At 32.4% G+C, this 23,610-nt stretch overlaps 1 protein-coding gene across 1 annotated transcript; it reads left to right on the top strand.

Moving 5' to 3' along the window:
* The first annotated feature begins 82 nt into the window (after positions 1-82).
* LOC123719946 (guanine nucleotide-binding protein subunit alpha homolog) lies at positions 83-23,464 on the top strand. The gene is made up of 3 exons (XM_045676287.1): positions 83-805; positions 8,794-9,062; positions 18,748-23,464. The coding sequence occupies exons 1-3, from the start codon at positions 305-307 to the stop codon at positions 19,103-19,105; spliced, it is 1,128 nt and encodes a 375-aa protein (XP_045532243.1). The 5' UTR covers positions 83-304; the 3' UTR covers positions 19,106-23,464.
* Positions 23,465-23,610: the final 146 nt, after the last annotated feature.

Genomic DNA, 23,610 nt, shown 5'->3' on the forward strand with positions numbered 1-23,610 from the left:
TTGTTTACTTTTCAACAGTGACAGTTTGTCATTTCCACTAGTTACAGCTATACTTTTGACAAATGAAATGGCAACTCTGTTGTGTACTTTTCACGGCTAAATTTATTCTCCTTTTATTTTTCTCAATGAGTTTGGGAGGGGTGGAATGCGTGCGTACGTTTTGAGACGGACTTATGTAAAACGTATTTGTCATTTTCATTTAAGTGGTATTAGAAAAATGTGTACAGTGTTTTTTGTAAACTATTACAGCGGTGCAATATACGCGTGTTGATTTTTTTCTAGTGAGTGTCGCTAATCATGCAAAATGGCCAACGATTTGTGGTCATGTTCCTGTTGTACAGAGGCTCTGACTTGTTGGCTGCGCCTAAAGCTATCTCCAGAGGAGATAGAGCAGCGGTACAGAAGCAAAGAGATCGACAGAATACTTGAGAAAGACAAACAAACACTTCGGCGACAGGTCAAACTTTTGCTACTTGGTGCGGGTGAAAGCGGAAAATCGACATTCCTGAAGCAGATGAAAATAATACATAAAGTAAAGTTTGAGCCGGAACTAGTGCGCGAGTATCAGCACGTGATATATCAGAACATTGTTAAGGGCATTCAAGTGTTAGTTGATGCGAGGGATAAGCTTGCTATTCCTTGGGAAAACCCGCGGAATTTGGACATTGGTCAGCAGGCACTGTACTTTAACAGTTCAGTATCACTTGACAGTCGACTGTTTATGCATTATGCACCTCATATACATTCCCTGTGGTTAGACAGGGCCATAAAGAGAGCCTATGATAGACGGAGAGAATTTCAATTGGTATGTATTGTCTAATATTTATTATGCAAAAAATGTTATTGGGTTGTGTATTTAAGTGTTATTTGACTTTTCAGTCAACAGCTATCAGTTATTATTAATTTCAATGACTACAATTGAGTGCTTAATTCAAATTCAACTAAATGGAAAGTGTAGAAATAAACATACTATCATTCAAATCTAGAGAGCCTTAATAACCATAAACCATATTACAGCTATAAGAAAATAAGAACTTTTAGCTTATTTGGCTAACAAAACAGTAATCAACTCTTTTATATACCACATGCACTTGGGAAGGATCAAAATTTACTGTAAGAATTCTGCTTTCAAAAAATTCAAAAGTACTTCTTGTAGGATTTCATATTGTGCACATATATAGAAACAGAATGATAGATAGATATGCCCTATTATAAGTCTTATGATGATGGTCGTACAGTAGACATGATTAATGAAATTTAATAACACTTATAAGTTTTGTTAATTGTAAGTAGAAACTCTTACTTATTCAAACAATGAAGAAACTAAAAATGCTTCTAATTTTCAATTGCTTTGATTATTTTGTTATTATAAGTAATAAAAACTGATTTACATGGTCAGTAACCATAATAATAATAGTGGGGATTAGAGGGGTTAAAATAATGCAGGTATTTCAAATGCTGCATTAAACTCTTTTCGTTTATGGTTACCTTAAACATGGTTAAGTGTAGACCATATTATTTTTAAATATTTTCCCAATAATTGGTATTTATTTCTTACAATTTTTGTGAATGTAAACAATTGTAAAGGGTACCCATATTGTACATATTGATTGTGTATTTTCTGTTTATCCATAAGGGTAGGATCCCTAATTTCATTGAAATATATACTTTTGTAGAATATATTTACCTAGTAGCTTACTAGTTTGAATGGGTTATTTTCAATTATCTTGCTTCTAGGTATATGACACCAGTTACTTCTGTACTTCTTTTGTAGTTCAATTTTTTTTTGTGATTTCACAAATTTTCGTGACACAAATAAATGATTACGCTATTGGTAATCTACATATTAAAAAATTTAATAATTTCCCAACATCATACAAGTGTAATAATTATAATTGTGTTTCTTATCTAATTTCATTAGTCATAAATGTAATGCGTCATATGTCACGTAGAGAACTTGATGGAAATGCACTCTTGAGAAACAAATTAATCCAATTTGTCTGTTTGAATAATTTCTCTATTTTTTGTTATAAGACATCGTCTTATCGATAAGGTCAATGTACCCGCGTACCTATGTATAACTTCTAATAATTACTTTGCGTACGTACGTACGAAATATCGTCGGTGGTTGTGACCTAATTAATTTCTAATCACACAATATTTTGTATATTGGTTATATTGTACATAGCATATACGTTCGTTGTTGTAAAACTTTTCTTTGTAAAAATGTTCCTTTCTTATTGACGGATGTTATTTCTGATTTTGTTTGCACAAGTGATCGAATAAGAACATATGCCGAGTGCGAATACGAAATAGCAAATAAGGTTCTACAAAATTTCGTCTGCTTCTTGATTAATGTTAATCAAAAAGTTACTTATTATACACACGTATTTTTATTAATTGTTGTCCTTTTGTACTGTAAAAAATTACAATAACTTTCATATGGAATGTTAAAAATGAGAGAAATGCCGGCCGAGATGTGTGTAATGTATGTGTGCCATTAGACCGGAACGTATCTAATAACGGCATAGCTTCGTGCCATAATTTGGAATATTCAATTGACTTTTTAATATTTGTTGAACTTTAGAGTTGTAGGTGATTTAATTCTGTATTAAAAAAGTGTACTACTCACTCTTTCATTAGAGAGTTTCCTAATCTCAGGTGTACTCGAGTTTTTATAGATTTAGATCACTTAGTATTTAGGACTTGCAACATACAGTATTTTAGTATATTTTATTATTTACCGTATAAGAAAAAGCTTGTCTGCTATAAAAAATAGTTAGTGATAAAAAGTATACTTTTTAGGTCATTGGTTCCAAGAAATTGATGGCAGCAGGTAATTCGTCCTTCACGATCTTTTGTTTAGAACGGCGCATATAATGGCAGGTTTCCTATAGAAGATATTTTAACTTTCACTGATTCATTTATGTATGCACCATTTATTGATTATATAATTAACGACGTCATACCGACGTAAATCCGTTTGATAAAGCAATTTTTATTACATATATATCACTATAATTACATTCCAAATAAACATATATTGTTATGTCTTTGTGTCTGGAGTGTACTTGTGTCCAGACGGTACTATGTATGAAAAAATGACCATATTCATCTAAATTAATGTTTATGAAGGAGTTGTTATTTATTCTTATAGTTGTTATAAGACATTCAGTCCATTAATTGAAATTACATTAAAATTGAACCTCTATCTGAGAGCTGTTAGTAAATTTTTAATGAATCTAGTGCTAAAAATATGCGGATACTATGTCGGTTACAAGTTTATGTTGTTTTAGGATTGAGGTCGACGTAAAGTTTAATATCTATGCTTCATAAATAGTAGTAAATGTTACCTGCTGTTTTAAGTCTAATTTATATCTGATTAATATGTTGCTAACATTAAATACGTAAAAAATGAGCGTGCTAATATAAGCTTAGGAAAATTATAGCTAAACGTCGAATCTGTTGAATGAGGAACTGCATTATCAAAGTATTTCGTGAATTTATAGGTTGAGTTCTAAATAGCTAATTGATGGCCATTTGTAGCAAGTAGCAATGGAATTCGAATCTAGAATTGATCTTAATTTAGGTCTAGATGTACCTATGTCATTTCTAAGATATTATTATTGATTGTACTAATGTTCGTTTATTTACGCGTGAAGTATAAGTTATATTTCTAAAAAATGAATTGAATCATTTTTTTGTTTGTATCTTTTTCTTGTTCGCGGATTTACAGCTGTTATGTTTTACATTCGATACTAGTCATTATTGCGAAGAGTCCTACATTTTTCCAGCACCAGGATCATGTAGTAGAAAGTAGGAAAAGAACTAGTGCGATGTATTATTAAAAAACAATGTTTTGTTTTTAATACAAAATATGTAGTATTAATACTGAAACACTTTAGAAGCATGGGACAGCAAGCCAACAGTTAGACTTGTCTGTAAATCGACTTATATATTTCGGTAGAATTTACTAAAAACATATGTAAGCGAATAGAAACGACTAGAAGATTCTATTGACCAATTATTATTACGTAAATTGGCATCCTTTAATACCACATAATTGCAGTTCCTTTGGTTTTATAGGTTCTTGTAGAACGTGGCCGCTACGAACTGGTATTAATAAAAACTTGTGCAGACTTTTTATCATTCAATATGGTAAAGTTGTCTTAGGATGTTTTATTAAAACGTACTTTATCCTTGTTAGCAAAGTAAATTTGATTTTGTTCTCGGAATTGTATGAGTAATACGTTTTTTGGGTATGTAGATTATAATTTTGTTTTTAAACACTTAAAAAATCATAATTCGTTTTAATTTTACCGTAAAGCGGTTTAAGTGGAACGAAGTTTCTTGTTTATCGTGAAAAATATATTAACAATATTCGGATATTTATACATAATTCCCATAGTTTGATACCATTTTCCCTGATCTTTTTAGACTATAAACAGACAATAAGCTCGATTTTTATGACTAGAGCACATTACTGAAGTGAGATCTTTGTTTAACGGTATAATATTGTTGATTTAAGATAAGCAAAAATTCAGTGGCTTAACTCTAGATACACAGTTTGACGTAATAACTAAATAAATAATAGTAATTTATTTTAGATTATTGATCCATATATACGTTCCAATACCATGAATGTGGATGAAGCGGGAGATGTATGTCAAGACAGTAACAAGTGGCGATCCGTGGTCTAAGCTTACTTAAGTTAGTGAAAGTTCCCTCTTAGGTGCTCTGTTAGTAATATTATAACTATATATAAAATATAGTAGTATTATTCCTTATGATAATTATTCAGGACACATTTCACTCTTTACTCGTACAATCACAATTTATGATTTGTCACTTAAATGCAGATTAAAACAAGCTTTAGGCATTGTATAAAACGATAAAAAAAATGTTAACTACTTTAAAGGATTAATGTCTATGCTATTGCTATGTATAGCAATATACATCTATGTACCAAAATGTATATGGAACAAGAAAACTCCTATTTATGAAAGATATATTAGAATTTTGTGTGTATTTTCTATAAGGTTTTATTATATATTATATGTCCCATTAGTAAAGTTCCTAATGTAGAAAAACGAAATTATATGCAGTAGTAGTTATTTCCTCTCATATAAATATTAAATATACATATTGGGGTATCTCTCGCTCATAGAAGATTCTTTTACAAAGAAAAATCCCTGCCGTTTTAGTCTCGCTAGGATGCAATATATGATTCAATTTAAAAATGAACATTAGAACCCGTACGAATTTAAAGCGTTCAGTATTAATTAGAGGTAACCTAAAATAAAAGTGATTGTGTTTTGTAAATATTTAATTGCTATGCTACAAATAACCTTAATATAGGAGAGACATGCGGTATGAAAGTCATCTATCAGAGCTAAGATTTGGATTAATTGAATTTGACTATTGAAATAGGTTCTTAAACATGGTTAATAGGAATATATTATTGTATTACTTACGATCATGTATGAGTAAACATAAATTTGCTTAGACAAAACAAAAACATACGAAAAAGCCCGGCCTCTCAATATTATGTTAATCAGAAGCAATTATGAGGAGTAACAAAATAAAATCGAAAAAGACGTAACGTGTTTCCGTTTCTATTACTTTTTGCTGTCTAAAAAGGTTGGTGGAATAATAAATGTTAATTTAAAATGAGAGATAATTTCGCCAAGAACTGCGGTTTATTCGATTATATTTTGTATATTGCTTTTAAATTTCTTTCTTTGTAAGTTTTTCATAAAGAATTTCCGCGTTACGTCATCGACATAAAGTAAGTATCCATTGCACTTAATACATGTGGCTTATTAACTGGCAATGCACTACGATTTAACCCATATTAATGTTGGTATAATGGTGTAGTTCATAACTCATGGTCATAGAGCCTAGAACATTATTACCGTAATTATTGGTTATTAGTTTACTATGCATGGTTAGATCTGTGTATATACATAGATTACATACTTGCGTAAAAATTCAAATGCAGATAAAATATGCACAGCTGTGTATGTATTACATGAGTTATAATCGTTGTATTATATTGTCCATATTACAAGTAAAGTTTGGTATTAAAGGCAGCGTAAATTAACTGAAGTTAAGCAATTATAAAACGCGTCAAAGTATCTTTGTTTCATAATGAGTCATCCCAACATACTATAAATTATTAATATCGATTACGTTTTAATCAAAGAATTATCAAATACCACTCGTTTTGAAATGAACGCACGTTTTTCTACGGATGCAAGAACACTATTCGTTTCCAATTAACCTTCATTAGCGATATCTTCTGGTTCAGAATGTTCAACATATTTCCCAACAATGACATTGATTGTTGCTAACCCTTTTAATTGTTTCGCAATGCCATAATCAATGCAGGAGCATATTATACCTGTTAGCGGTGAATTAGAAGTATGGAGATTAATATCTATGACCGTATTGGCATTTTTTGATACATTCAAAATACGATTATTTATCAGATGGAATTTTATCCGGCCTAAGGGGATTGTAGTCCTTTGGTTGATTTGTAGACGTCAGTTCACCTTGAAGGCTGAACCAGGCTAAGTCGTTATGTATCCGAAATTATGCAATGAATTGTTCTAAATGATTCTTAATAGAATTTTTTAATTATTTAGTTTTATGCAAAGTAGGAGCAGGTTGTGATAAGAAAGAACTACTTTTCAGAATTGAATACCTTTTTATCGTACCATTAACAAAACCGGTATCGATTAACTTGAATGTAGTATGTCATTTTCAATAATGCTCCTTTAGAATAAATTTCTCTATTAGCCGAACAGGAAAGCGCTATGCATTCGCCGATAAGACATTGAGGTGCTTGACTTTATCACTTTCCAGTTTGCAATAAAGCCTTTGTCTTTATCCTTAAAGCGTGTCTACTTCGTCATTCATATAACCTGCCGTGTGTTGAATAATTGAACGTCATCCACTGACAGTTCTTGCGTGTTGACTAATTATGTCACAGGTATTTCTTGAGCGCATGCCAATAATGTTGATGTTGTATGAATTATAATCGGCTCGATTCTCTTTATATGCGCAGGCTCGCTCTATTATTGCAATAAGTAGGTTTGTTGAGACGCCAACGTCTCCGGAAGGTACCGTTTAAATCTTATTACATTTGCTATTCTATCCTATTTATCGTCTCGACGATGACCTCTTCCAATTCGTTGTATGCTAATTGCGGTTTATCCAATGTGCCAAGTTGGCATAGTGGTGTGAAGTTACTTGGGGCAAAGCACGGTACCGTGTCGACAATCACCGCGTCAGTTTTCATTGTGTACAGTTAAAAACGTGAACTGTGGGTGTGACGCGGTATAACCTGTCATCCTTTATTGCATCTAATGTGACCATTTTATTGTGCTAACCAGATAGCATTTTAGAATGATTCACCGTACCTTGTAAACATTGGATTTCTTTGTCTACAGTTATGTTGTGTAGACGAAAATACGTTTGAATAAACAGATTATGTAATGTTGGTAGGCGAAAGAGGTCGTTTTCATTTTATCAAAATGTCACAATAAAGGTCTCCAAAGAGGTAGCCCTTGAGTGAAATAATTCAATAACGTTTAAATGCTCTAGACTGCCTGGTACTTCACACTTGCAAATTTACTGTCCACTCAAATCCTGTTCCATTGGACACGGTGGCTGTTTAAGGCGTTAATCTAGACCGAGTGAATTTTATGAATTCCTTTCTGTATACATTTATTGATATCAGTTTAGTAATGCTTGAATGAAACAGATGTTTACGTTTCGTTTCGTTATTGTTACAGCTTACTATAAATGTGTGGAATATATAATAACTAATTGGTTGGACTTGAGCCAATTTTGTCTTGTTTATGTTAGTTATGGTCGAAAGGCATGAGTGATATTACTTGTGGTTTCATTTATTGATAGGTAGCGAGCCAATAATTAAAAGTATTGCAGCAGTTAGCATAGTTACTACAATTATTTAAAGAAAAGCATAAATCAATGGCGCTACAACCTTTATGGGTCTGGGCCTCAGATTTCTGTATCTGTTTCATGATCATTTGTTAATCGAATAGGCAAGTAGGTGATCAGCCCTCTATGCCTGACACACGTCGTCGACTTTTTGGGTCTAAGGCAAACCGGTTTCCTGATGATGTTTCCCTTCACCGTTCGAGCTAATGTTAAATGCGCACATAGAAAGAAAATCCATTGGGGCACAGTCGGGGATCGAACCCACGCTGATGCCACATGGCCAATACTGCTCAATACTACTTTTATAATAATTTATTTTTCTATAAATAAAAATAGAATGTACAACAATTTGTATATTTATTACGCTCGGGGTGAGCTTGCTCGGGATGATAAGGAATGGCCAAAAGTAAAGGCGCGTAGAAAACAGCCCGGCTGGTTGTTGAAGAATAATAGTTCTTTTTTAAATATTTGTAAATAATGACTTTATATGTGTGAATGACTAATAGTGAATAAAGACTTAATTTATTATCAATACCCCTTGGACTGAATTCAAATGCCGTCTTATGTAAAGTTGGCTTTTAGGCTATGTAAAACTTGCATACGATGCACTCATCTATAAATAAGATTTTTTAGACTGCTGTATCTTATTTATAACTTTATTTATGTGCTTGAATATTAAAATTGTGTCAAATTGTAATTGAATTGAAATTTAGCATCCAACAAGCAAAGTTGACGCTTTATTGTTGGTTGCATAAATTTTATAATATTTTACTTTAATGTTATTTTGAAAAATGTATTTTAACATAACCTCTTCCCTGCTTTCAGAGCGACTCAGTAAGTTACTTCTTTGACGAGCTGGAGCGGATCGCGCGCTCGGACTACATCCCCTCCCATCAGGATATTCTGCACTGTCGGAAAGCCACCAAGGGAATAACAGAATGTCCCATCCTCATTAACAACGTGCCATTTGTCTTCGTCGACGTCGGCGGTCAGAGGACGCAGCGACAGAAGTGGACACAATGTTTCGACTCTGTAACCTCGATACTATTTCTAGTATCGTCTTCCGAGTTTGATCAAGTTCTGTCTGAAGACAGGTAAGTTATTTTTTTTTAGGCAGGAAAGTCCATGTATTTCCTTCTGAGCTGCTATATGTATATATAGTGTTCGTATAGTGTAGTGTATAGTGTTAGGGCATAGTATAGAAGAGAAACAGAGGAACAAAGTAGGTTGTCGCGTTCCTAAACATGACTGCTATGGTTACATTTATACAAACCACAGCGGTTTTCTAATGTAACATATTATGATTTTATATTACATTTTTGTACAATAAATATGAAACATTTTTTTTTTCAATTTGAAAGAAGGAAAAAATATGCTTAGTATTTATAGAGTTCTGAAATGACTGGGTTATGTCTCCGTAAGCTGGAAATCAATTTGGGAATAGAAAGTATACATTATGATTTGATAGCATATAAAACTTGTTCTCTGAAACAGACGCAAATGTATTACGCCTTGCCCAACTATGTTCCCGTAAATGCGAATGTTGTTTGACGTTTGTGTGTATTATGCATACAATATTGTTGTGTAGTATTTCTATATGACGGATACGGTCAATAAGTTTTTCTTTTTTTTCGCGTTAATTGTTGTTCTGAAAAGTAATTAATTCACGATTTAAAAAAAAACATCACATGGCAACATTTCATTAAGAAACAATTGACCGTGAATAAGGTCAATATCGTTTGAATTTAATTAGTTATGAATTGATATCTCTATATATAAAATTATCGTGTCAAAATGTTTGTTCCCATACTTCTCCGAAACGGTTCGACCGATGCTTATGATTTTTTTATGCATATTCAGTAAATTTGAGAATCGGCTACTATCTATCTTTTAAACCCCTAAGTGTGTAACTGTGTCCACACCAAAAAAATATTTTTTAGACAATTTTTTTAATGAAAATACATACAACTCTTAATTGTCACCGCTCTACGATAAACCCCTACTTTTTAAATAGGTTATTTTTAGTGAACTAAATAAAATGTTTCCTTGAAATAATATACATGGCCAAATGACGTTTGCCGGGTCAGCTAGTAATTTATATATAAGTAAAATTGAAAATGTTAAAAATATTTTTTTATAACGGCGAAAATACCTTAAAACAAAAAAAATCTGTTTATTATGTTTTTATAGGCGGAATCTTATTAAATCTTGATTTATTTCTAAACCGTAAAAAATATATAGTTCTATTATTTACTTTGCATCACATAGGGTGGTCAATTTTATCTATATAAAAGGTACTATTATAAAAAAATTAAACTGAAATAAAAAATAAAATCAAAAGGTAAAATCATTTTGAATGAATAAATCGTTGTACTGAATTTGTTTACCATATACGGCTAAATCTAGCTTTCCGGCTGATAACGTCGCAAGCCTTTGATCACATAAATACATTGTTATGCAACGTGACTAGACTAACGCGATATTTTGATTTGCTAGCAGAAAACTGATCTAGGTGATCAGTTTTGTATTTAAAGAAAAAAAGTTATTTTTTTGTTACGGTTAACAAACATATTGAATGACAACTAAGTAGAAATCAGTTCCAAAATGCGTTTTTGGGAGGCTTTGGGACTTCATACATATGCTATGTATGAGACATAGTAATATATAAGTATATAAGGCTATGAAAATACATAGATTATGTAATAGATCAAGTAGCGAGAGAGTAGTGTTGGTCTTGCGGCTTCAGCGTGCGACTTTTATCCCTGAGTTCGTAGATTCGATCCCCGGCTGTGCACCTGGACGTTCATTCCATGTGCGCATTTAACATTCGCTTGAACGGTGAAAATCATCGTGAGGAAACCGGCTTGCCTTCGACCCAAAAAGTCGACGGCTTGTGTCAGGCACAGGATCACCTACTTGTCTATTAGATTAACAAGTGATCATGAAACAGATACAGAAATCTGAGGCCCAGACATAAATAGGTTTATTTATTTTTAATAAATTAAGTAGAACATGTCTATACCGTAAGGCCGATGTAACAACATTCCAGGATCTACTTTTAAAACATTGGAATAATGCAAGAATACTTTTTAAAAGTGGGAACGTCTTTCATTTGGATCACGTAAAGAAATCTTGGAAAAACATCTAATAATATCAATAACCCAATGGCGGTAGAACCCTATATGGGTTTAGCCACAGATTGCATGATTGATATTTGATCGTATTTATTTTTATATTAGTTTTCTGTGCCATATTATCTCCTCATGTTGTATGCTTTCATAGTACGAGCAAGTGTTAGTTGCGGACTTGGAAAGAAAAATCCTTCGGTGCACAGCTGTAATACGAACGCTTGACCTCATGCTTGATATTCGCACGATTAGGCCACGATTGCTCTAAGAAATCATCTATATATATAAAAATCGATAAAGGATTCGATCGGATGGAAAATGAACCTCCCTGCGTTGATGGGACTTTTTAATCTTATTTGTGTAATCTGTCTTAGTACCACTATACGTTCAGTGTCTTATCGCATGCAATGTCGCAATGCAGTGCTATTGTTACGATTCCCACTTTGAAAACATCTATTTAGACGTCTATAAACCGTCTACGGGCATGTCTGGGGATAATGAGGCTAAAAGGTTTTCTCTGTCTAGCGAAAATGTTTTTCTTTCTCTATGGTGCATTTGTTTTATATTTTCCACATATTTGAAAGTATTGTTAAACAATTATAAGCAGTTGAGGATTCGGTCTATCTGTATAGATATAATAATAATAAATTGTAATTCCGGGTCCCTTGTATTGAATGCCTTGTCGAACCCCGAGGGTCTAGCTTAAGGGCGTGTGAAGAGCTGAGGTGTTTTTGGTGGGAAGTGAATGTAAACCCAGCCCTTCAGTCCCCGCATCAAGCTCGACATCCATGGCATAAAATCTGGATATCTTTACAATACTTTCCAATTAAATTAAAATATTTTTTTTATGAATAGCACTTGTAAGTTTATTTTTAAAAGAGGACTGATAATTGACTGAAATAAAACAGCATATGCAGAAGAGTTATACTTTATTACATACGTTCGATTACTAAGAAATAATATGGCCGATATTTTACTCCTACTAACCTTGTAAAACTAATATAAATTCATGGATTCAGAGAAATAGCTATGTTCCGATTCCAGTACAATAAAATCATGAAGATAGGGAACTGGTTTTCATTTATATGTAAAGTTTACTACTACACCTGTCATTATGTGATAAAATTAAAACCGAATGATATGCTTTTCGATTATAGATATATTGGTTCACAAGTTCACGTGTTATGCCTTTAGAGTATTCTCGATCCCAATTCAAACATATCTTGTTATTTTAATGACTTGTGTAATATCGTATAAATTTAAATAATGAGCATATTGTGCATGAAATCTGTAATATGTTGCCTTACTTAGGGGTTTACAATATTGTTAATTAAGTAACAATAATAATTAAAAATACATAAACAGAAAATCAATCAATCGAATAAATCTATTTTCTTTAGTCCGGTGACACCTTTGAGTTTAGCAGCATTTCCTCGCTGTATTGCGATACTTGTTCGTCGAACGAAGAAAGCACCAGCTCTGAGATACCAACCATTTACGCCAACGTAAATATTTAATTAGCGCCTCTGTTTATGATCCTCACGGCCCGAGAGTCTCTACTCCAAACGCAACAAAATCAATGTTGGAAGAAAACTTATATTTGTGCCGTTTATCTGTCTGCCACCTCAGCGGCCGCGCCAACGTTTTTGATTAGAAAATAAAAACCGTAGTTGAATAAGAATACTTTTCTTACATATATTTATTATTTAAAAAAATATCCAGTTTCGTAGAATAAAAATGGAGAATGCGTAATATCGCATCGGTTTTGAGCTGTAAAATATGAAATCTCAGTGTGTTTGCTTCGTAATTTATCATTGATTGAGAAGTAACGAAATGTCAAAATTAAAAAAAAGTAAATCTTAGGGCAAGAAAATTTCATATAATTTACGTTAATGAAGAATATTTGTATGCGCAATCGAGTGAATTGGTAATTCGCATCCGTGGGTGCTCTTGAATAGTTCTTAATCAATTAGTTGTGTCGGTCATATTAATTGTCTGGTAAAGAACACCTACGCAGGATTTAACTTGAATGTCAAACGTGATGTGAAAGTTATCTCATGGTATATACATTTATTTACATTACGTACATCTATAACACATATAGAGTATGTTTTAATATTTTTTTTTCTTTTCTCTCTCTTCCTCTATATGCTTTGACTTTTGTATTGTTAAAATAATATTTTTATTGGTTTGTTGGGTACATCTACAGGCTTTCCTACCCTAACACACTGTATAATGAACTCACTTAAACACTACTGGGAGTGATGTCAAAGATTATTTTTGTATTAGAATGCTACATTATCCCCGATCTAAATATAGTTATTTTCAAAATATTTGAAAGAATGTCATTTGTCCTTGCGATCTGGGGATAGGTCATTTTAAGTTTATAATTAACCAGACTAGTGGTCGCTTATGCTTGGACAATTTAAGAAATTGAATAATTCCGTCTTAATAATTTTGATATGAAATTATTAACATCAATCATACAACCTTGATTCGCTGAAAACAGATTTCTGAAACAGAGCATTCATACATCATCAATCGTTTCAATAATGTTTATTCATCACGGAATCGTATAAAAATTATGGCTCACGGTAAAAATAAAGTTCCAAGAGGATCGTTGTGATGTCGTAAAGATAGTAATAAATTTCGTTACTATGTTTATATAGGCAAACCGCTTAAGGTACTATATGGTATGGGATTAGTAGGGCTAGGTCTTATATATAATAGTTGCCTCGGCGCGGGTGTGTAAATGGATTTCCCAACAATAAAAAAACTCCGACAATACAATCCAATCAACTCTGATGCCACCACCTGGAAAATCTTTGAATAAATTACCTCATAGGAATCAGCTTAATATTTCAGTCATAAATAGTTTTCTTTCTTTGATACATTTTTAAGTTAGTACGTGTCCTTGATGATGCAAATGTCGCAGTGAAGTAGTTAAATCAGAGAGTTATTTGAATATCTAGACAGTTAATTAAATGTCCATATTCAATCAAGTCCCTAAAGTTCCGTCAGGCAAGTTAGTGAACGAAACGTTTAACGAGTTTCCTAAACGTTCCTAGGCAGCAAGACTAACCTAACCATTTACAATAAAGCAAAACACGGAATATCCAAGCTCTCGGTTCTTCACGATCACACCGAAATAACAATAACAAATGAAATAATCATTTCGGAGTGTTGTTTTACATTGTTAATCAACACACTGGTTTTCGGTCAGACAGATAGTTAAAAGTTTTCGACGCTGCTTTATTTCTTTCATCTAGCGACTTGACATCGACATTTAATTAAATGTCTAGAGATTCAATTAGCTCTCTGATTTAACTACTTTACTGCGACATATATAGCTACGTCGTTATTAAAACGCCGTCAGACTCGGTTACACTATTTATGGTAGATAGTGTGGTTATAATAAATATTTGATCATATACCTGAATAAATTAAGTATATAAATGTGCGCAAATAGTGTCGAAACTGCGGAAAGGCACGCCGTGACTAATCGGGCGGGATGTAAATATCAGAGAAACTTCATAAATGGTATGTCTCACTTTCATAATATTTCGAAGGTCGCAGGTTTTGTCGTATGACGTCGAGGATATCTAGGTACGCTATAAAAATATAAAGTATAAATAGTTAAAATTATTTTTTAGGTCGCTAAATTTCTTTATGTGTAGAAATGTTTTGTGAATTTCATTCGCTGAAATTGGCAACGGTTACGTTTGTAATGAATTTGTGTATTGAATTTTTTAATACAAAAAGTTAAAATTATGGGAAAAGTCGAGTTGTAGGTAATGAAAAGATGGCGAAATCATAAGCAATATTTTTTTCTGTTTTCTTCAGAGAAGGCTCCAAATCTTTGTTAAGATTAACCACTTAATCTTATAAAGAGCTTTTAAGCGTAAGTAATGTCCCGGTATTGTTTTAAACCCAAAAAAAAATTGGTTTGGGAATCAAACCCAAGACTTTGGTTATAGTGTAATTGACCAATGAGGCATGTGTGTTTAAATTTCTATAACCATTGACGCACGGAGCCAACCCGAAATCCTGTTTCGCCGAGAAACGAACCCATGCTCTCCGAAATGCTTTTATATCATTCTATAGTCAATTTTTAACACATGCAATCTATATATAATATATGTCAATAAATAATAGTCATTTTAAAGCAATTAATATGTTTTTGCAAGTATCCGATGTGACCAATCGTTGTTGTTTTACTAGCATTATCAGTTATTGTTGTTACAAAATACAATTTGTTATATTGTTTCCGTCTAATGCGTGTTTCCGATCAATTAGTTTCATTATTTTTAGAGTTCCGATTAAGAAATCGCTCCAGAAATCGTTATCTGTAACATCTGCCAAGTTTGTACACAATAATGTGTTACTATGAATTGCTACGGATTCTTTTCGAATTGGCTAGAACTGATACATAAAAATAATTGTGTAATAATATGTCGCTTGCCCCCGGGGAACAAAGTCGTAAAAGCAAAATCTATTTTGTTTAGGGTAATTCTATTATTATATATAAATTTATACATAACAAATGAAAACATTTTTTTCCTATTCGACGATTTAAATTTTAAACAGTGGACTGAGAAGCAAAAGCTTTTACGTTTTTTTCACTGTTGAAACATAATTACGGACGATACAGTGACCACACATTACGACGGCTTAATTTGACGAAAGATTAGAACTGTCACACTCATTTCGCGGATATTATGACCTTGGTGAAACAAGGATATATTATAAGCACTCTTTATTAGTTTTTCAAATTTTGCATTGTTTTTATCATTATTTGGTAGGATTATAATCTAAACTAAAGCATTTCATATGGTCGTTGCGATCTAGGGACGGTAAAATTAGGTAAACGAGTATTACTAATATTGTGTACAAAATGATTTACGTACAAAAATATCATCTTGTTTGTTTATAGTATAATATTGTGCAAAACTTTTGAAAAAATTATAGTTATAGTAAATCCAAGGAAGTCAATAACGAGAAAATATGAAAAAAGTCGTATAAGAAAATATGAAAACAGTCGTAATAGTTATTTACGACTTTTTCCCTGAGTAAGCGTTATCATAGTTATGTATAATATAATGATGCTTTATTAATTTCAATTAAATTCGTTAAATGACTTTATCGTTGTATATTAGTTATTAATTAGTTTTATCATTTCAAATTGGACCCCATTTGGATATAAGCCTCCACCATTTTCTGCCACGTTTTTCCCTCGTGAGCAACTTTAACTACTCAACTGAACTTAAAAGATATTTACTTTCACTGAGCCAAAGATGTCATATGACAGATTTTCACATTATGAAAAGTAAGTGTGAATGATATATGCTCCGAATTTCTCGAACTCTTATCATTCAATGTTCCTGCCAGGTATACCTACTCCCAGAACCAATTGCGCGCGTCTCTTTACAGAATATATTCTTTGCTTTATGCTTACGTTATTGTCGACCAGTTTTCGCCCTCCTACTGCTTCATTATTGTACTTTTCTTAGGCTATTTTTCCTTGGATTGTTTATGTCGACTTCTTCTTTATTTATTTATTAACACTTCGTTACATTACAATATAAAGGAAGAAATTGAACATAATTAGGAGGGCAACTGGCGGCCTTATCGCTTTCAAGCGATCTCTTCCAGGCAACCACTTATCGTTATCTCTTTAATATTGTTTTATCTACTTGCCTACCGTTCTGATGTCATGTTTGTATAAAATATTACACTGTGAAACTGTTCTAGGATACATCAAATACGCTAACTTTATATTTTATTTAGTCACGACTGATCACGATACGATATGGTTAAGAAATGTTTATGCGGAAGTGTTTTAAAAGATGTTAGCGAAGTAGCCAAGTGTAGCCAATGTAGCCTATTCCTTAAACTTAATGGAGGAGATCCTAAATTAATTGCCTAAGAAGGATGAGCTGTGGGATAGAGTTTCCAATAAACATTTATTGGAGGAGCTTAACATATAAGGACCTGAGAATTTGAAATGATCTTTAAGATAAGAGGGAGTTTTGGGATTGAGTATAGAAGTTGAAGAAGATGAGACGTGACGTGACGACATCTGAGTCGTATATGTAGCCACCCGAGCTGCCTGCGGAATTTAGACACAGGTTCATATTTTCTACAAATATATGGATAGATAAGCCTTAAATTATTTCCCGATCCACTAATATCCGGTTATCCTATGTGTTAGTAATTATTTGTAACAGTTAGTATGTATCAGGAACCCTCTCCGGTAAAGGCCTCTTCCAAGGCTTGCCATCTTTCTCTATCTCGAGCTATTTGCATCCATTGAGGACCCGAGATTTTTTTGATGTCATCATCCCATCGAGCGTAAGGTCTTTCCTACTTTCCTAGGAATTTCCTACAAATATGAAACGTATAATCGAGAATAGGAAGCAGAAGAGATTGCGCTAAATAGTTTTAATGCGGATAGGAAGTAAATTAGAAAGACGTCTCAGATTAGAAGCTTCGTAAAGTTTGCGGCTGATTTCCTTTACTTGATGACCCCACGATAACGTTTGGCCGAAGAAGATCCTAAGGTTTATCAGCCTTGTTGAGAGCCAAGGCCAAGCCGTCAAGGTTAACGCCAGGGAGCTGATCCCATTTGACCCTCGAAATAAAGAAACGGATAATGACTTTGCTCTTGGCAGTAGAAATTTAAGGACTTTACTCCAATTCGCTATACATATTACGAAGATCATCATTCATTATTTATATATATATATATATATATATATATATATATAGAATTACCTAATTTAAAGAACTCTAATCTGTCTAATATGTCGATAGGAATTAAAATTAAGTCATTCGCCGGTCGACTTCAATGCGCTTAAAAAGGCGGATCTAGATTTTAATTTAGTCTAAAAACCCGACGGACTGGCTTGCGCAAGTATTTTAAATAAAAATTCAAAATATTTCAAACTGGCTCGCGATTATTCCGGCTTCCTCGTTACACGATAATTCGGATCGCCAATTAACCACAAGTGGAGCAGTGAATGTGCTGTCACTTTCATCTCAATTGCGCCAAATGACCTATCATTGAGATAATTTGACCGTTGACCGCTTCGAATTTGATTTTTTTATTAATATCAATAAATATTCCTATACTAAAGTTCTGATAACATTTTAGTGCTTTGAGTGAGTTTAGCATTCCGTTTCAGATCAACCTGTTAATAACTAATTTGGAATATTGTTAACAACAATAATAATATATCTATAATTAATAAACGAATCATTATTTTCTTATTAAATCTACCTTTTTCTATTGAATGACACCAAACCGTGCTGTGTCCTTGGAATCAGCTCTGGCACTAAGTTATTTCCGCTGGCCGTTGCGAACTTTAATGGTTTTATTTTATTATATTTTATTAGTTAGTGAGTTTTTTACCTACTTAACTTTTTTTTTATGAACTAAATTTACCACAGACATATTAAACTAGAGCTTTAATTACAAAAAACACATACTTTTAATATGTAAAACAGCTGTGACATGTCTGTCCAGAATGTTGCTTTTGAATTTAGTCCAGGGAAATCTTTCTTCCTAGGGCGGGCTTAATAAACTTTAAATTTAGTATCACATGGAAAGTGCAGTAATTACTCAATTTTAACTAACATTATCTCATTTCAGAAAAACAAATCGTCTCGAAGAGTCGCTGAATATCTTCGACACCATCGTGAACAACGTTAACTTCAAAGGTATCTCCATCATTCTCTTCCTCAACAAGTCAGATCTGCTTGCGCGGAAGGTCGCGAGTAAAGAAACGGATATTCGCTGGTATTTCCCACATTATACGGGTGACCCACACAATGCACGGGAAGTCCAAATGTTCATACTAAACATGTTCGCAAATGTCCGAAGGGAACCAAAGACAACACTCTACCACCATTTTACGACTGCCATAGACACGCACAATATAGAAGTCGTCTTTAACTCCGTGAAAGACACGATATTAAATCGAAATCTTGAATCGTTAATGTTACAATGAAGTAACATTTATTGTAGACTATATGTGATACGAATGACTGATGCGGTGTTTTTCAGGTTTACTTTTGAAACTGGACAAGTGAAAATCGTATTTGAAATTCTCAATTTGTTTCATTTATAGTTTCTACGTGCACTCAGTTGTACAACTACAGTTTCCCAATAAACTAGTAAAATAACTTTACCCCTTATTCATAAATCTATTAAAAATAAATAAACTAAATTTACACGTCCCTTGCTGTCAAATTATTTATACGCTGTGATGAAAAGGGACACAGTATTTCATGTAAAACGATGCATTTAGACTATCTTAGTTTTTATGAATAAGGTGGTTAAGGTAGAACAATTGTCAACTTTCGAAAGACCCATTCCAAATGTACCTGAAATGACAATCTGGTTTTATGTCAAAGTCCATAGATAGTTTGACGGTTCTTAAAAGATTTGTCTATGTGTTTTTCGATACTTGTCCAAATGAGGTTTCAAGATTAGACCAGTTGTTTGTTTAATCTGTTGTATCTAGAGTAAAAGACAAAGTATGAGGCAAATGCCTACATTTGTAGTATGCTGTATAGTATATCATATTCTAATGATAAATTTGTATATCAGTATATTTATGACCAAAAATAGATTTTGCACTTGATTATAACAATTTTGGATAAATTTATATATATGCGCTTTGTACACGTTTAAAAAAAATAATGTGAAATGTCTCTCTCTGGCATTGAAAGATAGAAAGAGATAGAGCTTGTGAAGCGAGATAATGTAGGTGATTTCAGCATTTACTATTTCCCTTAGAACTGCCATTTGAGAATATCTAAGTGTTGTGCCAAGAAGATCAGCTTATTGGGGACGTGTTGAGAATATATAATCATGCTTAATAAATAAAAAACAGTAGAATTTGCATGGTTTCAATTCTCTAAGTGTAGTCCAAATATTGTAATTAAAATTGGATGATTAATCAAGCTCGTATTTTAAAACTTTTTTGTTTTGAGCTCTGTCAAATGCCGGACCCCTTATTTATATAAACTAAATCAGTGAAAACTACTATTTTAAATAATGTAAATCTTCCGTCTTTTTCACACCAATTGTGATTACCATGTGATGAAAAGAGACAGATGACTTTACTTAAAACGTATATGTTATGTGTTGTGAAGACTGATTTATTTTGTGTAAGAAAGGTTAATAGAAAAAACTGTTTGGCAGATCTTTAGACTAGAGTTTTAGAATACGGTCTTATGATTGTTTAAAAATCTCATAGATCAAAATAGCCGTATTTTTAAGATGAGGTCGGAAATGTGGCCAAAACCCAACTGACGTTCACATATACTATTGCTCATACACAATATTAGCAAGACTTGTATCCCATTAGGGGAGTAAAGATAGAATAGTCTGTGATTGGAATTTTATTAAGGCTGTAAACAGCAACGAACGTTGTATGGGCACCAAATTAGATTAGAAGTACGTTAAACACGCGGGTCCTAATGTAATTCCAAAATATAGTCCATGTTTTGACGGTTTAAAAATGTTGATTTTTATTTAATATTACAAAAGAGCTTTACGTTCGCGATGTAATTTTTACGTGATATAGATATGAAGCCACGATGCCACAGTATAAGTGCAAGCTAATTCACATGTCAAAATTTGATCACCATTTGACAGGGGAACCTCTCACAAAATCATATTTTTTAATGAGTGACTTAGTTTGCACTTAAACTTGTTCAATGTAATATATTGCAATAATAATGAAATTTAATCAAATCATGTAAACTTTGACAGTCGCGATTGACATAACATTTTACGGCAAGGGTGTCCTGGGAATTTATGGAAATGGCATTAATTGTTTGATCACGGGACCGTGTAGACTTGAGACAAAATCGCTAGGCGTTAGTAGGTCACGACTGTTGAAAAGTGATTTTGTCTAGAGCCCCATTTTTTGAATAACAATACCGGGTCATGTATATGTCTATGGCTAAATGCTTTTGTCTACGGCCCTGATTGGCATAATGTTTTGCTAGGACATGAAATGGAATTCTAAATTCAAACTTATTGTGTCAAATTGACATTATACAATCAACATTTTTAGAACGTCAAAATTGTTAAATTAAACGTAAACTGCTCAGTAATAGTTTTGCATGGAATTAGCAGTGCTTTCAAAGAAACATATTTTAGATTTTTATACCATTTTTAAGATGTAGTTGAATTAGATGTACGATATTGTACTTTTTAAACATCAATATTACAGAATTGTTTGAATGGCATATCTCAAATCATAATGAATTCAAATAAATACTCCAGCGTTATCATTTTTTCTCTACTTTATAAAACTATAGAATGTGAATTGGTTTCTCTTCTTTTGATGTCTTCTTCATTTTTTGATTTATTAGGAAAAATACTTATGTAACTTATAATATTTTAAATTTACGGTTTTGTTTTTAATGAAATAATGGTAATGTTAGAGATATTTAAATAAATAAATTCCGTCCCTTCGCACAGATGTAAAATGTAATCTCAAAGCTTTTTATATTTCTTATGGTTTTAGCAAAGGGCACAAAAACTATGGTAACTCAACTGATAATCGATTTTTTTTGTTCTTGTCTCTCATATTGTGTATGAAAGAGCAAGCAACACAAACCGGAAAGTTTTAGGGCAATTATTTTATAGTCCGACCTAAAAAGGTTTTAGCGCCATTTAATGTTTTATTTTATATTCACCTTTTTTAGCATCTTTTTTATTGCTCGTCTAGTTGTTTATTGCATGTAATTTAAATAAAATTTTGTTGTTCCACAAATAAAGCCTAAAATTTGTTCCGGTAATTTTGATTATCAATTTTGTATCCAGTCAGAATCTTGATTTTAAGTACATAATTCATAATAATTATACTCATTTAGTGAATAGTTGTCATAAGCTTTAGTATTTTTATTTTGTGTTAAGTTGGGTACAATCATTGTGGTTAGCTATAGTTTCTATTTATTGTGTAAATTTTTATATAGATTTTTTTATTCGAGGCTATTATGTAAATACCTCTTAATACATTTCTTTATTTTTAGATGGTATCAATTTTGCGGCCCGATTTTGGTGGGGGTTGAGTGATAATCTTGCATTTAAAGTGCCATTCTTCAATGGCACACTGGAATACAGTGTGACCAATACCTAACGTCCGTAGAAAGAGCTGGAAGTAAACACGTACTTTACGGACATTTTATTGGAAATAGAACGAATGAGGAACAAATAATTGCAACTGACAATGAAAGTTCAAAAATGGTTGTGTAAAACAAAAGAGGAGTGATCGCTCGTTTTTTTTTGTTGAATTATTTATTCATGTTTAAAACTGTAAATGTATAGTAATTTAAAAAATTTCAATTTTTTAAATTAATTTAAAGTTGGCTATAATACCAATATTTATTGCCTTCCTGCAACATAGTTGAAAGACTAACTGTTGAATTTTAATAATGAAATATACAAACTCATAAATATATAGTGGGCTCCTTAGCGAAACACATGGTAACTTTTACAGTTATATCAGAAGATAGACACAACACAATTTCGAATAACCAACATTGTCAGTTGCTCGTGTCACCATTGAACATATTAAATGTGATAAAATCTGTATACATACAATGTTAAAAAATCCCCCAAAGCAACGATGAAATCGTGAATGGGTATTTTATAGTTATTTATTGCAGTAAGCTGTTATGATTAATAAACCCAAATATCAACCAATACAATAAATTTATATGCGCGCCATCTACATTTAACCAGACGAACACAAAATCGTACTAAGGACAGGAAGTTTGCTTAACAAATTGATTTCAGTTATGGCTTAAAATTATGTCTTCCTGTTCTTGAGTTATTTTTGAATAATAATTGATTTATGTATGTATTTTTTTGTGTGTCAAATGTCAAAATATAATTTAATCGAAGAGTCGATCTGCAATAAATGTCTTCAGTACCTGAGAGGTGATTATTTATTTAGGAATTAAATTATTTGTCTCAAATGCTTTTTGTAGTGAGTTCGGAATTGGAACTCTAATTTTATTTTTCTTAAGAGGGGTTCACTTTTAATACAGCGAATTCTACTTCCGAAATTTTAAATTCATATGGCTTTAAACGAGTAATTATGCCCTGTTAATGATTTTGGTAATAGTAAAAACCTATGTAAAATACAGTGTAAATTATAAAAGCTAGGATACGCAACCTCCCGAGGCTGATTGCTAAATAGTTATATGTTACGAATTTTAAGTATGTTAGCGGTTTACACTCATGTTAATGTATGCTAGTGTTGACAATATCTTTTGGAATTCCTCTATATTTTGTATACACCCCAATTAATGTACAGTGTAATAAATACCATGCATGATTTAAATCTTTTCTTTTATTCCTTAAATCCTGGTAAGCAGTTACGATTGGATATTCACAAAGTATACTTTGTTACTTTAATAATATAATTCCGTCACGAAGTTGGCTTTTAGGTCTCCCATCCATCCAGTTGTCTCGTTTCGGCATCTTTTG

The sequence above is a fragment of the Pieris brassicae genome, chromosome 2 (genome assembly GCF_905147105.1).
Source record: "Pieris brassicae chromosome 2, ilPieBrab1.1, whole genome shotgun sequence".
NCBI classification, from domain to species: domain Eukaryota; kingdom Metazoa; phylum Arthropoda; class Insecta; order Lepidoptera; family Pieridae; genus Pieris; species Pieris brassicae.

Bases quoted from the DNA above. Each gene is read 5' to 3' on its own strand.
- LOC123719946 (XM_045676287.1), top strand. From the start codon at position 305: ATGGCCAACGATTTGTGGTCATGTTCCTGTTGTACAGAGGCTCTGACT. The intron at 806-8,793 runs GTATGTATTGTC...CCCTGCTTTCAG, and splicing joins GACGGAGAGAATTTCAATTG to AGCGACTCAGTAAGTTACTT. The intron at 9,063-18,747 runs GTAAGTTATTTT...ATCTCATTTCAG, and splicing joins CAAGTTCTGTCTGAAGACAG to AAAAACAAATCGTCTCGAAG.